The sequence below is a fragment of the Ornithodoros turicata genome, chromosome 9, assembly GCF_037126465.1.
Source record: "Ornithodoros turicata isolate Travis chromosome 9, ASM3712646v1, whole genome shotgun sequence".
Lineage (NCBI taxonomy): Eukaryota > Metazoa > Arthropoda > Arachnida > Ixodida > Argasidae > Ornithodoros > Ornithodoros turicata.
The window spans coordinates 18477779-18493962 of NC_088209.1; the positions used below are offsets into that span (position 1 = coordinate 18477779).

The 16184-nt window shown below is 45.8% G+C and overlaps 1 protein-coding gene across 1 annotated transcript in view; it reads right to left on the reverse strand.

Moving 5' to 3' along the window:
- Positions 1 to 15958, reverse strand: part of LOC135368270 (inactive dipeptidyl peptidase 10-like) — a 187773-nt gene extending 171815 nt beyond the window's left edge. The window contains exon 1 of the mRNA XM_064601439.1: positions 15655 to 15958. Coding sequence (XP_064457509.1) covers positions 15655 to 15771 — 117 coding nt within the window. The 5' untranslated portion in view covers positions 15772 to 15958. The remainder of the gene's footprint in view (positions 1 to 15654) is intronic.
- Between the last annotated feature and the right edge of the window lie 226 nt (positions 15959 to 16184).

Consider the following 16184-nt stretch of genomic DNA (forward strand, 5'->3'; position numbering starts at 1 on the left):
CAGGGAGAAAGATCCGCTGGTGTACCTCTCTCGCTTTAACTCGATACAGGTCCGCATCAAAGAGTTCTTGGGAGTCATCGAAAACTTTGCGCCGTTAGATATTGTTACCGACATAATGGAAACGTTGACGGTTGCGAGAGTCTTGTGTTTGGCCACTTAGGCGTAGGAACATCGTCGTTTTGTGGAACGTAGGGATTGTGTGTCGACAGAAAGTTCCATTTCTTATTTCCCTTCAATATATGTAGGAACCGTGGCTATGGTCTTTTTCTTAACTGCGTGGTATTGATGTTGCTTCGCCACGATAACGTTACGCAGTAGCGGAATTTTGACACCCTTGGACACGGAACATCGCACCAGGGAGCAAGAACGCGTTGCCTTTGCCATTTTTTTTTTTTTTTCCTGTCCTTCCTCCGGTCCATGTTGCTTTACAATCTAAGAACTGATCTTCGCCGCATAGCGCGCTCAGTGCCAATCGTTGCCACGTACACTCTTAAAAATGAACTTCACCGCATAGCACGCTCCTAGCCAACCATCATCTCGAATGATATCGTTATCTGCCCTGATTTGCTGAAAACGGGGGGCGTACGCCATTTTTGTGACAATTATGAACAGCATAAGTGTCACAAAAAAGGCGTACGCCTACCGTTTTGAACAAATCAGGGCACATAGCGATATCATTCGAGTTGATGGTTGGCTAGGAGCATGCTATGCGGTGAAGTTCATTTTTAAGAGTGTATGATAGCTTTATCGCATCTGATTGGAATAGAGAGGGGGGAGGGGGGGGCGTACGCCTTTTTGAGTCTATTTTGGAAAAAAGAGAAAAGCGTACGCCACCCGCTCTCTTCGAATCAGAAGCGATAACGCATTCATCGCGATCATTCGTGGCAATGGTTGGCACAGAATGGGTTGGCGGCGAAGTTCAGTTTTTAGAGTGTATTGCGCTGCTCTGCCTCCGTACACGGAAAACGCACGCTGAAGGTCAACCCCTGCACAGTATGACACCGTTGTCACTCCTGATTAGTCGAAACCGCGGGGCGTACACCTTTCTGTGACAATTAACATAACTGCATAAGTGCCACAAAAGAAGTACCCCTTCCGTTTCCAACCATACCGGGGGAAGTGCGATATCATTCGGAATGGTGGTAGGCTAGCTGCGTGCTATGTGGTGAAGTTCTCTTTTTGCAGGAGGCGGGTCTTGCTCAACGACCCTTCTAACACTTTGCTCTCCCCAACGAACTCATGCACCCTCTACGCATCAACAACCTTCATCCTCCATCGGTCTTTTTTTTTTTTTTGCTATAGTCGTGACGACGCCCACTTCTGTGTGGCCGACAACGACGAGCCGATGCTGCCATTACCCCCCCCCCCCACACACACACACTTCTCTCTTTTAGGAGGTCATGTACTAACACGCCTAAACCGAAGTACTTTTCGTTTGCGTACCTTTTTGTAACGGTGAATGTACTCCAAAAGAGAGCGTTGCTGTCCGAAACTCATGTGTATTACACAAAGTGCCCCATAGAGGGCAGATCCTGTAACTGTAAATTCCACGAGTCTGCGCGATTTTTGAATTATCGCAACTTTCGCGAAAACTGGAAAGCTGGCATATTTTTTAGAGGATCCAGTTCCTTTTGTGTTCATGTCAAAGTAACGGCGCCATTCATTCCTGGATGATAAACTTTTGCGTATCACTGCCCCTTTAAGGGCACCATTCACAATTTGACATTTCTTTCGAAAACTATGCTCAAAACAATGACACTGAAGGTTAACAAGTCTAATACGTACTTAGTGTGTACAAGCTGCCGCGTGGTGAACCACGCTTCATCAGGTACAGGAAGAAATGGTGAACTCAAACAAGTACTTGTGTGAGTTCACCATTTCGTTCTGTACCTGTTCTACAGCCATCTTGGACTTGACTCACCCTATATCTGCTCTGCTATCTTCAAAGTTAGTTGGACAGGTTACTGGTAACCATTTGAATTGCTTTGCAGCGCAAGTACGAGCAATGCCGCTTTTGTCCAATACGTTACCTCCAATTATTCAGAGGTATGCCAATCACGCCAAGAATTAATATTGGGCACTCAGAAGTTGCGAAATTTCGTGGCTGCGAATATGTGCCCCGTGCCCCCCCCCCTAAAAAAAAGAAAAAGAAAGAAACAGCATTTTTTCTAGGACATAACGTAATCCCTGTAATAATTATGTACACTAATCAATGAACTAACTGGTCAAAGACTGAGGCAGATTCCTATTGTAAGCAGTGGCATGAGGATGTTCATGCCGAAGTAGGATACAAATATGTTTCTTCCTTTCTATACACGCACGGCTTGACGCGGACTCACTTCTTAAGAAACTCTATGTGGAAATTTCGTTCACAGGGTTCTCGTAAACCTTGCTGAATTTCTACGCCAAACAGGTACAGGGGTGTTCCTCTCGAGTTTATCTAGGGAATGACACATTTTTTGAAGGCCTGAAGCGACCCACTGATTTTTGTCGAATTAAAGTTTGCCAAATTTTCAATACATGGGAGTCGTATTGCCAACTGTATATAGGATGGGACAAGCGCAAGCTTGCCCACAAAATCGCTTCTCTCTGCACGCACGGCCGCAATATCTGAGCCAAAATGGTGTCATTCCCTACACCCTTTATTACAAGATATTTGACAAACGTACTGCAGTTTTCCAAATCCCTGCGTATGAAAATAATGGTTTTGTAGTTTGTTATAGCATGTTCTGCACGCTGGCGCCGATTACGTCACTTCCTCAGATCGCGGGAGGAAAGCGAAACAAAGAAAACAATTTTCCGACGGTGCCGCCATCCCTCGCCGGAAGCGAGCATAACTAGATCGCGTGAGTCCGCCTTAATTCGTGTATTAGATCATGAAAGCTTTGAATAACGACGTCGTCTCACGACTCTCTTCCTCGAGATTCATAACAAGAACTCACAGATAAGATATATTTCACTTCTGAGGATGCAAAACGCATATTGTGCGTCCTCCAGCGTGGTTCAGTTCGGAGCCAGTGGTTGAGTTCCGCAGAGCCGACGTCACTGCTGCGCTGAATTGACCCGAACCTGTCTTACCGAATCCCTCCGCGGATGTCCCGGACCCTCGAAACTTTGCTTCAGAGACTTCGACTGATTGTGCCACTAACCAACGTGTTTCGGTTCAAGATATAGGCGCTCAACCTTCATCGTTGTGTTCAATGTGAGGTGTGCGTGAGGATGCGGAACATATTCTTCTCGAACGTGCGCGGTTTCACACTGCCCACTTGAACTTGAGAGATCCCTCGACCGTATTGATAGCCGACTCTTTGACGTCGCGAAAGTGCTGGGCGAATTGCCCGCGATTCATCGTCAGGGTGCACAGCGCTCACTCATCACCTTCGTTAAGAGCATAGCAGAGCTCTCGTCTTTTTAGACGTCTTTTTCTTTTTTTTTTCTCTACTCGATCTGGAGTAGCTTGTGCCACGATGAGCGGGCTCACATCTCCATTTTTTTCTCCTACCACATCATCATCATCATCATCATCAAGAACTCACAGCTTTTATATCAGACACAGTGTGATCATCCGCTAAGATACACTAAGGTGTCTAGTTAGAGTAATCTACGGCTGTTCTTTTCTTTTCTTTTTTGATAAGATGTGGCACTGTAAATATTATTCCTAGTAAAGTTGGATGTGGCATCTTTAAGTAGGCGACGAAACCTCCATGATGTCACGTTCCTTTATAGAAAATTGGCTTTGTATAGGTGGGTTTTTTCTGTTGAAACACCTTATCACCATCATCATGTATATGTAGCTGCTGTGCTGGGTCTGGGTGCCGCCTCCGCGGCGAGACATCCCACTGCATCATCATCACTTATTTGTTGTTGCTGTTGTTGTTGTTGTCCTGTCATCTGCTACTGGCACCCAGGCACAACAGAATTCCTTTAATCTTCCACCCCTATTTTGAGATTCATCCTTTCGTCCTGATGCTCGTATGCGATGTACATATAATCATTTTTTTAGCTATCGCGATGTGGTCGTGTTTGCTGAGTACTTCTTTCACATATTCCCTTCCGCCTTTTCCGTTTCCTTTTGATGTGTCCTATAAAACTAACCTTACCTATGCATGGACAGGAAGGTCTCAGGGATGGAAAGGGTCTCAGATCGCCGATATTTCGAACAGAGACTGTTCCTCTTCTGTTCTTCTGAAGGAGAACTGTCTATTCGAAATATCGGCGCCTCTCGTGCAGAGAATCTCGCACATTTTGTAACGCGCGTTCGTTCTTTTGACGTGCGTCACTGTGTAGACATCAACTGTCGGTGTGCACGGGCTACCAATAAAATAAATAAATAAATAAATAAATCGCCCGTAATGAACCCATACGTCCGATTTTACGCAAGCGAACTTTTGCGGACGCTTTTTTTTTTGTTTCTTTAAATAATTCGTCGTTATATACGGTCGTGTTCAGCCACCATTATACCGTTTCTCAGAATCGACGGCCCTTTATGAATCTTTCGCGTGAAACGAAGTAATGGCTCCGAGCAAAAGACCTTCATTCATCCAGGGGTGTTGACTGGCCCCACCTGAATTATGCACGCTTTTCTTCATTATGTGTTTATAGATGTGTAATAAGTAATAAAGTACAGGATGATGGCTCCTAAACTGGGAATGACAAATGACGTGGGCTGCGCAGGCTATACGATAAGGTGCCTGTACGGGGGTTCCCAATATTCCTCGGCGGATGTAAAAGGTGCCCGAGGAACCCCTCGGTACCATAACGGTTTTCGGATCATTTAGCATTCCACGTTGTTGTAGGTTTCTGCTGACATGGCAGTGATATTGTGCGGGTTTTTCGCCTATGATATACGACGAAGCCAAGAATGTGCACCGACTTAAGCTATTTTGATGAGGAAATTCTTATGTCGTACTATGACGGTGAGTATGACCTTTCATGCAGCACACTCTAAAAACTGAACTTCACCTCATAGCACGCTCTGCGCCAACCATTGTCGAGAATGATAGGCTTATCACTTCTGATTCGAGAAGAGAGGGAGGCGTACGCCTTTTTGTGTCAATTACCATGTATCCAAATTGGCACAAAAAGGCGTACGCCCCCCTCTGTCTTTGAATCAGAAGCGATAAACCTATCATTTGTGGCAATGGTTGGCGCAGAGCGTGCTATGAGGTGAAGTTCAGTTTTTAGAGTGCAGTATAATTTCATTGGGTTATAGGCATTACGCATATAGATTAGTGACAGTCTCGCGGCTTCTAGAAAACACAAATGAGGAAGAAACTGCAGAACTGCCATGCATGAAGCTTCATGACAAGGGTTTACAATTTTTTTGTTACTATTTAATTATTGTTACTATTTTTGTTACATTTTGTTCTTCTTCATAATCAATCAATCTATTTGTTACTCTTTACTATTGTTACTAAGTGTCACATTTTTCAATTTATACAACGTAATTACATAATCTTACGAAATTATCTTTTAATGCTGTAGATCAATCATCAAGCACTGGTAACATAGACCAGCATCCCCTTTTTCGCCCTCTCCTCACTGCTTCAGCGCCACCACCGGAATAAAGCGTAAAGTCTGATGCCTGCACCGCCTGGGTAAATGCACGAACATAATTTTGGTCTAATTTAGGCCATAAACTAACCAGACTCGCTTCTTTCGTGTTGATCCAGGCCAGGCTGCTTCCACGAGCCTGCATCACTCGGTCGTATAGCAATATCGTCTGGCAACAATCGTAACGCTGTATCAACGCCCCTCGTCCGAAACATGCCTGCCTGCACGCGGGATTGCAACTATATCAACTAAGCAATCGCCGACAGTGCTTAAGACATCGTGTAGAGCGAGACGTAAGTAGAAAGGTAACAAATCACTGCAATTGTTTATTGCTCACTCTCTATCAGTGTTCCGTGGTTGTTATACAGTCAAACCTCGCTTTACGAACACCCTTCGTTTCTCAGAAAATCGTTCGTAAATCGAGGTATTCGTAAATCGAGGTCCGAGGTGTGCAGTGCACAAATAGCTCACAGAACAACGGGAAATTGATTTGAATGCGTTTTATTTTTGAAAATACTGCGTAATTGTACTTTGCACCATACTTTCTGCAGGGTCTATCCTGTTTAGAGGAGATGACAGAAGTCTGACACTTGACTCATCCACCCGGTCCTCAAAGTATACCGTATCGCGCGCGGATGAGACTGTTTCCAACGGCAAATATTACGCTTGTCACCGGCTGTCAGGACTGAAATCCTTCTCTTGGAACAGCAAGATGCTTCCATCTTGGAGACCTGGTCCAAACTCACAACCGTTCTGCTGTAAACGCCCGAATTATTCTTTCAGGAAATATGGTGAATCATGTTTGTTGAACGTAGTGACGTTGGGACATTGTATGTTTGACCTTGGCAGCATGTACTGAGGAACTTTCATTATCCTCCGGTCCATTGGCCTGTCCTGTACGTCCATAACTCCGTTCGTATATCGAGGTCAGAATGGCTTGGCTACTTTGGGTCCGTTCCCTAATAATCCGTTCATAGTTAGGATATCGAGGGTTCGTAAAACGAGGTCAAAATACACCGAAAAAGTTTGGTTCCCTGTGGAGCCGTTCGTAAGTTGAGGGAATTCGTATATCGAGGGTTCATAAAACGAGGTCCGACTGTACGTGTTTCTCTTCACTTTGAGGTGGTGGACGTGCCTCTTCTGTTTGCCATTTTCAATGCAAGACGTCGCCTGCACGTGACGAGAAGTCCACGTTTTCCTGTTCAGCAATTGCAGTACAGGTTGGGACAAAAGTTTACGGAACATGCGAGCGGCGTAGTTTTTCTTCGGTGCGACACCCTACACACTAAAAAATTTCACACCTCTTTAGGTGTTAAAAGGGTGTATTGCACAGTTTACACCCCGCACTTAACTGTCTAACACCCATTTGAGTGTAAAGTGGGTGTATCCTGCTGTTTACGCCCTTCTGCCTGCTTTTTACACCTATCCGTGAGAAGGTCATCAGGCCCGGAGGTACGTTCCCGGCGGTCATTAATGGGACGAACCAGGTACATCGTTCTAGGGAGCGTAAGTGCTTACACTCTACAGACTTTACACCCAAATAGGTGTGAGTTATCAAACACCATTTTTACACTGGAAAAGGTGTAAAAAAGTTTAGTGTTTAGCGGCTGGCGGAAGCGGGTAAGTTCACTGTTTCGCTGGAAGGGTGCGCTCTCAGCGACATACAGCGGCAGCTTATATAGGCAGCGTCCACTTCCCAGACACACCCAAGCGACACCGGAACTATAGTACTGTGCGTCGCTAACTGCGCACGCTCCCACCCCTACGAAGCAGTGAACTCACCCGCTTCCGCCGGCCGCTAGGGCGTCGCACCGAAGAAAAAAGAAAAAGTACGCCACTCGCGTCTTCCGTAAACTTTTGTCGCAACCTGTACATGCTGATTGGACTATACAAGGTGCTACTGAAACGAAACCGTATCCTTGGACTTAACGGATGGTGCAACAGACCGGCTAATGTTAGAGGGCCATGTTTGAACTTCGCTTCCAAGTTTCAAACAGCTAATGCAAATGCAAGCTAAACGATAGCCCCCTCCCCCTCCCCCCAATCACAGGAGTGACATATATCCCCCATTTTTGTAACTACCCTGAAGCGAGTGCTTTTCGCAAAATCGCCATCTTGCCCTGGTCACACGTCATAGAAAACGTCATTTTGAGGTCATGTGACATGTCGTTTAAGCGCTTGCCGACATCATCATGCCCAAGAAATTCGGGACAAGACGTAAAGCAGGCTTCACCTGGTCATGTTCCCACTGAGGACATGTATTAGGATCATAAAAGAGCGTGCAACACATTCCGCATGACAGCGCTCTGCATTCGTACGCGAAAGGAACTCTGCCTGTGTTACGAAGCTTTTAATGCAATTTCTTTGGGTGAATATTGGGATCTCCGAGGTTTCATTTAGGTTCCAAATTTTCAACACTTAAAGAAGGCTTCATTTGCTGCATTGAAGCATTGGGGTGAAGCTCGCCAGCATCATACGTGCCATGTATTCCAAACGCATCGTTCGTGAAAAGTTTGAGACCCCTACGAGCAATCGAAAATTTGTGTAGCGCTTGTGAAATAGTCTATAACGTGGAGAAGCTTGCAAAATTAAAGTGTACTCAAGTAACTGCCAATTGTCTTGCTGGAGGCGCAGTCTCGTAAAATGCGCCAAGGGCACCTACAACATACGAACAAACCCCTTTAATTAGCATGAAGAATCAAGCAAATTTGCAGCGCAATACATCTATACGTATAGATTGAATATTGTCGTGGCTGTGAATGGGGATTTATAGGGTCGCAGATAGCTTCGCTCGCGAATCCTTGCTGCTTAATTAGGACATTTGTAACACTGGAATATAATTAGTGTCTTTTTCGGCTTATGTGCCTTTCCCGAGTTCGAAGAGGGGGGGGGGAGGAAAATCGGGTAATAGTGTCCCATAGGAAATTCGAGGTGAGGTCGGGTGCTATTCATACAATTCTGTGTTACTACTAAATCCTGTGTTACTACTAAATCGCGTGTTACTACTAAGTCGTGTTACCTGATACGTGATGCAAAGCCATCCGGGATTAGAATCCCGTGAGAAATCGGATTTAACCCGAATTAATCCGAAACTCATTCGAGGGCGAATAATCGGGCGGAATCGGGTTTAACGGTTTAACTCCAAAAAGTGAGACACTAAATGTTATGTATTTGGCAACGAAACCTCGGACATTATGTTCATTCAAACACAAAATCGTCGTCAATGAGCAGAGGATAATTTTCGCTGTTTTTAACTTGGGTTACCACTGTTCCACTTAGCATAGTAGGCAGAGATCCAGTGCATTACTTTCTTGTGATCAGCATATTGTACCAGGGATTCCGATGTCTGGCAAATGTTACCTAATTTTTTTTAGAAGAATGTGCGCTGACACTCGTTTGAAAGTGCTGCGAGCGCCGCAAGTGCTGCTTGTAACCCCAATATCATCCGTTCTGAGAAGCAACTATTTCTAATTTTCTGGCTTGTTTAGAGTTGCTGAACGAGGAGAAAAGCCATGAGTAAGCTGCCGAAAAACGCGGCACTGGGCTGTGATACTCTGGGATCTTAACAATGGCACTTGCACTTGACCGGCAAAGGAGAGGTGCGCGGTTCAGATGTCGCCGCTGTCTACACTCTTAGAAATGAACTTCACCACATAGCACGCTCCTAGCCAACCATCATCCCGAATGACAACGTTCTCACCCCTGATTTGCTGAAAACGGGAGGAGGAGCCTATTTTGTGCCATTATGCACGGCACAAAATAGGCTCCTCCTCCCGTTTTCAACAAATCTAAGGCGAGAACGTTGTCATTCGGGGTGATGGTTGGCTAGGAGCGTGCTATGTGGTGAAGTTCATTTTTAAGAGTGTAGCTTCTTCTAGAGTCACTAAATAAGCTTCGCTTCAGAGTATCGACACTGAGTTCCAAGAGTGAGCATGCGCCATCTTGTTTCCGCAGCTCGGTAGCCACACGCACGCGCACGAAGCCATCTACCGTGCGCGGGTAAAATGTTCCTTTCTCTTGAAAGCAGCTCATCAAGGTTGACGGCCTCGAGCTCACCGTGACATCCTCGGGACGCTCTGGTGGACAATACAAGGATTTTTCCTCGCCCGCCCTTCACTCAGTGATAAATAAATTATTATTATTATTATTATTATTATTATTATTATTATTATTATTATTATTATTATTATTATTATTATTATTATCGCACAACAATCATTGCACGCTTCTCTATCCCACAGTGAGCATTATGTTTGCCATCTTTGATTTTCAACTGCACTCTTAAAAATGAACTTCACCTCATAGCACGCTCATAGCCAACCATTATCTCGAATGATATCGTTATCTGCCCTGATTTGTTGAAAACAGGGGGCGTACGCCATTTCTGTGACACTTATGCTGTTCGTAATTGTCACAGAAAAGGCGTACGCCCCGTGTTTTCAACAAATCAGGGCAGATAACGATATCATTCGAGATAATGGTTGGCTAGGAGCGTGCTATGCGGTGAAGTTCATTTTTAAGAGTGTGGGGATGGTACAGGGGTGGTGCGGAAACAAGATGCCGCTCCTGTTCTCCCTTCGACCTCAGCGTGGATACTCTGAAGCGAAGCTTATTTAGTGACTCTAGCTTCTTCGACGACTGACACATTTCTACAGTGGTAACGTGAGTTAAGGACAGCGAAATTATCCTCTGTTCATTGAAGAGGATTTTGCGCGTGAAGAAGCGTAATGTCCGAGGTTTCATTCCGCAATACATTATGATCCGAGTATCGGAATAAGTGTACCTTTTTCATAATTCAACATCAACGCATGTTGGTGTATGGTATAGCTTGATAGCGTCTACTAGCGTATCTGTTCCCTGTACCGCCGCGCATTCAGAGATTTTCTTCCAAGCGATGGGCACAACCGCGTCAACATTCGCATTACCTATGGATGTATTGTAGTGCAAAATTACTTGCTTCTACACGCTAACTGCAGATAACTGCCGAATGGTAAAGGTGGTTGAAGGAGTTTGTGGAACTGTAAGGCTTTTCTAGTAGGCTTCTTTTGTTTTTTCTCTCTCTTTTTCTCTCTCGTTTTTTATATTTGCTGCTGTGCCACGTTTCAGTTTTGTCAATGTTTCTAATGTGACCTCGTGGTGCCATTTGTTCTTGTTGTTGTGTGGTAATATGATGTGTCATAATTCACTTAGCTTTTCCATTGTTCATATCCTACATACCTATGTGTTCAACATTGTACCCGTGACAATTGTTTTGGTACATGCTGCCTCAGTGTAATGTCAGCCGGGCCCGGCGGGCTTGCAAAACTGCCTCTGTTTCCGCCCCCTCCCCACCCCTATTGCATGCTCAATGGGAAAGAAACTAAATAAAATGAATGAAATAAATTGTAGGGATTAGTTCGCACGTTGTAGGCGCGTTTCGCTCATTTTACGAGACCCACGAGAAAATAGCCAGTTACTTGAGTACACTTTAGTTTTCCAAAATTTTCCATTTTATAGTCTATTTCACGTACACAACGCAACATTCCGATTGCTCGTAGGGTCTCAAACATTTCAGGAACCAGGCGTTTAGAACGCATGGCACATATGATACTGGTGGGCTTCTCCCCAGTGCTTCAGTGCAGCAAATGAAGCCTTCTTCACACGTTGAAAATTTGGAACCTCAATGGTACCTCGAACATCCCAATATTCACCCAAAGAAGTCTCATTAGAAGCCTCGCCGTGCCAGCAGACAACGTGCCACTAGCGAACGAATGCAGAGCGCTGTCAGCGGAATGTGTTTACATGGGCTCTATGGCAAAATGAACAGGTGAAGTCTGCTTTACGTTTTGTCCCGAATTCTTGGGCATGTAAAGCCAAAAGATGAACGTGTTTTGCCAGCATACACTATACGGTGCTTCTTGGTCCTTCTTCGCGACATGCCATAGTGCATTTCTGCTTAGTTTAAGTACGTCGCATCGGCTCAGTGCGTCTTAGCGCGGGCTCGTCATCACATCTTTGGAAGTGGTCAACAGTATGAGGCCTCATGAACAAAAATGCGCGATTTACTGCGAGATTATTCAATAAAAATAATTACCATTGTCGAAAGGCGTCCAAAACAGCTCACAGAAACGGCAAACGCGTTGTTGACAAACGGTTTGGCCCCCGATCGCGGGCGCGGCCATCTTTAAGGTCACGTAGGCGTTGACGTTTGCTGTGACGTGTGAATAGGCCTATCCAGAATGCACTGCGTTCGCCCAGGGCGCTTTCGTCTATGGAGCGATACATTGGAGGGCACCCCTGTGCCCCAATCTCATTTGAGACTTATCCGTATAGGGTTTAATACTTGTGCCGTAAAACTTTCAGCAATTCTAGATTAGCTTATCGGCTGGACTTGTTCAAGGCCGTACCCTTCAAGGACCTATATAAGACCATGCACCAGCAAACAAGTAACAAACCTTCCTTTCTTCCTCCTCTCCTTCATCCCACGCTCTTAAAAATGAACTTCACCGCATAGCACGCTCTTAGCCAACCACCATCTCGAATGAAATCGTTATCTGCCCTGATTTGTTGAAAACGGAAGGCGTACGCCTTTTTTGTGACACTTACGCTGTTCATAATTGTCACACGAAAAAAAGGCGCACACCTCCCGTTTTAGACAAATCAGTGCAGATAACGATATCATTCGACATGATGATTGGTTAGGAGTGTGCTATGCGGCGAAGTTCATGTCACGTCGAGACTGGGAGGTACCCGGGTTCGAACCCCGGTGCCGGCTGTGCTGTCTGGGGTTTTTCCTGGGTTTTCCTCAGACGCTTTCAGACATATGTCGGCACAGTTCCCTTAGAAGTCGGCCCAGGACGCACATTCCCCCGGGGCGTCAGTCGTGACTTTGCCCACCACCATCATTTCTAAGAGTGCACTGCCCTCTCTCCCTAAACTGTTAAAACAGAACTTCACCACATAGCACGCTCCTTCGCCAACCATCATTCCGAATGACATCGTTCTGTGTCCTTATTTGCTGAAAATGGAAGGAGGCGCCTATCTGGGATACATTATGCGTGTCCCAGATAGGCTCCTCCCCCTGTTTTGAACGAATCGTGGCACAGAATGATATCATTCGGAATGGTGGTTGGCTATGAGCGTGCTATGTGGTGAAGTTCTATTTTAACAGTGTAGCAACGTGTCTCCAGTCTATGCAGGCAGACCGCTCGTCTACCCAACGTTACCTCCTCCCCCTCCCAGCACATCATAAAAAAGTTTGTACATCTTGCTTTTCGAATTGGTTTCCTATTGTTTTTTGCCTCTCCCTGCCGAAGGACGTTACAACGATTTTTAACGAAGTCTCGTTTCCATTTCTGAAGACGAACCCGTACAAAACTGGGCATTTTGGCGTATGTCACTTCAGTAATTCATGTCAAGGCGTAAACGCTATACCCCCAATGATATTGGAGGAGATACGAATCACTTGTTATGTTATTCATGAAACAATCTTAGAACCATTACGGTGTCGGCAAAACGTCGGGCCCTCCGTTTTCTGGAAAATCTCCTCATTGAATCTGCGCATTCTATACAGAACTGGCTGAACGGATATACACTCTAAAAACAGAACTTCACCGCATAGCACGTTCTGCGCCATCCATTGCCCCGCATGATAGGGTTATCGCTTATAATGATTCGAGGAGAGAGGCAGGCGTACGCCTTTTTGTGTCGATCATCGTGTATCCAAATTGACACAAAAAGGCGTACGTCCCCACTCTCTCTCTCTCTCTTCGAATCAGAAGCGACAACCCTATCATTCGTGGCAATGGTTGGCGCAGAGCGTGCTATGGGGTGAAGTTCTGTTCTTCTTCTTCTTATTATTATTTATTATTCAGTTCTTAGAGTGTATGTTTGAAGCACAAAGACGTAGAAGGACAGTCAAGACCGTACACTCTTAGAAATGAGCTTCACCGTATAGCACGCTCATAGCCAGCCATCATCTCGAATGATATCGTTATCTGCCCTGATTTGATGATATCGTTATTTGCTGTGAAACGAGAGGCGGAGCCTATTTTCTGTCGTACATAATGGCAAAAATAGGCTCCTCCTCGCGTCGTTTTCAACAAATCGGGGGCGAGAACGTTGTCATTCGGGATGATGGTTGGCTAGGGGCGTGCTATGCGGTGAAGTTCATTTTTAAGAGTGTAGTTGAAGAACACAAATACAAAGAACACTGAAGACGATCATAGATTTATTAAGGTACAAGCTTTCGGACGGAGTCCGTCCTTCATGAGGTGTGATCACACCTGATGGTACTATCGTCGTCAGTGTTTTTTGTCTTCGTGTATGCGATGCGTATACGAAGAGGGGAGTCAAGTCCTGTATGCGTGAGAAAGATAGGAGGGGGCGAATGATAGGTCTATCCCTTCTCATCCAAAGAGAGAGAGGGGGGCGTACGCGTTTTTGTGTCAATTTGGATATATGATAAGTGCCACAAAAACGCGTACGCCCCATCTCTCTTCGAATCAGATGACCCCTACACTCTTAAAAACGAACTTCACCGCATAGCACGCTCCTAGCCAACCCTATAATCTCGAATGATACCGTACTCGAATGATCTGGAATGATAAACGGGAGGTGTACGCCTTTTTTTGTGACAATTATGAACAGCATAAGTGTCACAAAACAAGGTGCACGCCTCCAGTTTTTAACAAATCAGGGCAGATAACGATGTCATTCGAGATGATGGTTGGCTAGGAGCTTGCTATGCGGTGAAGTTCATTTCTAAGAGTGTATCACTAGTGGCAACGGTTGGTGCAGGGCGTGATATGCGGTGAAGTTCTGCTTCTAGAATGCATCTGGTGAAGTTCTATCTTTAGAATGTAGATGCAGTAGAAAACGCAAAATAATAATCTAACTATAATAATACAGCGTGAAATGCGCTCATCATAATGTCATTTTAGATTTCGGAAACATCCCCGAAGTGTGCTCATCTTCTATACGACACACGACTTCACCCATGAATAGCGTTATTCCTCAAAGTCCAAAGCTTCCCCCTTTAACGATCCTAGCGGGGCCGTAGACGTAAGGCACGATTGAGCGACCGTTTCTCCCGGGCACACAACAGTTAATTTCTCGCCGCAGTAGTACAGCCGTTTGGGTCTGCAAGGCGCCAAAAAAGCGTCAGAGGCGACGTACTCGGCTGCCGCATCGAGCGAGCATCCCGACCACGTGGGTTTCGCTGCGTGCCGCCGGGCAAGCGTTCTTCATTCATTCAGGACGCCGTACACTTACTACCGGTTCGACGGGGACGTTTCATCGCCAAGAGCCCCAAGCATGTATAGCCAGTGCCGGAATGTGTGCGTATAAACGATCACGTCCACGACAGCATGTCATGCGACCTCTTGCAGACGAAGCTGGATGGAGCTTGATAATCACTAGCACTTAGTACCTTGTGCTACTTGCACTGTTTTATAATATCGTGCACGTTTACGGTGGATCTTCGAGCACGCAACAAAAGGTCGTGATCGCGTGGCATATCTCTCTCTTGATGAAATGGAATATACGGGCACTACACACAGTGTATTTCAGTCGCTTTCGGTCGAGCCTGCGTAATGAAGGAGGATGCATACCTAATTTACATCGAAGATTAATTTAAATTAAATAATCGCCCGCGTTTATTCTACAGGCTCAACTGAAAAGTGTTATAAGAGCGTTAAAAAAGAGTGTTTGTAGAACATCCACTTCAGAGTGTTTTGTATGGAACACACCCCCTTTCTCGATTGAATGTGCGTTTCATAGAATACACCATTTGGAAGCATGTGTTACTTCTGTATAATACGAAGCTTACACCGCAAAGGTGTATGTGCTATCTAGAACACGATATTTGCACTCGAAACGTGGCAAAATATTTATATATATTTTGCAGAATGTCCGCAAATTGCGTGCATTTCATTGCTGGTTGATAAATGCTGGAAGACAGAGCTATACAGACAGCAGAACGTTTTTTTTTTGTTTTTTTTTTCACATTCTCGTTTTGACTAACGCAGCTTATAGGCCCGTAATTTCTGCTCAGTGTGGGAGCCTATTCTTTTCTTCAGCATCGCCTATCCGCTTTGACAGTATTTCATTTCAACTACTCACCGAGTCGAGTTGTTCGGTCGGTTGTTCCTGCGGCGATGACTTTCTGCTTCCTGTCCCCTTCCTCTCGAGGCCCTGCGTCGACTTTGCGGACACGTTTGTCCCACCCGAGTAATTCATGACTCGGGGCCATGCGTTCAAGCACTTATGGTGTCAATCAAAACGGACGGCATGTTAGCAACACTGCACACCGACGTAAACCAACTCCAGCGCTGGGCAATAATCCGGTGGTGGGGGTTGTCCAGGGGAAGGGGGTGCGGGGGGTTTGATTTCAGGAAGAGGCGGGAAAGAGAACGAGATGTACTTTGAAGCGGCCGGGGAGGCACTGGATGTAGCCCACAGGCTCGCGAGCCGAGTGCTGCGCGCTTGCCAGATCCTGCGTTCAATCGCGCACGCGCGTCTTTTTTCTCCCCGCAGAGAAACGCCCGCCCTCCTCGCCCGCCGAACCCGGGGCGGGCGGGACAGACGGACGGATGGACAGGCGTCCGGCGGGCGACCGGCCGGTGGGCCCCGGGACGCAACGCTGTAGCGGC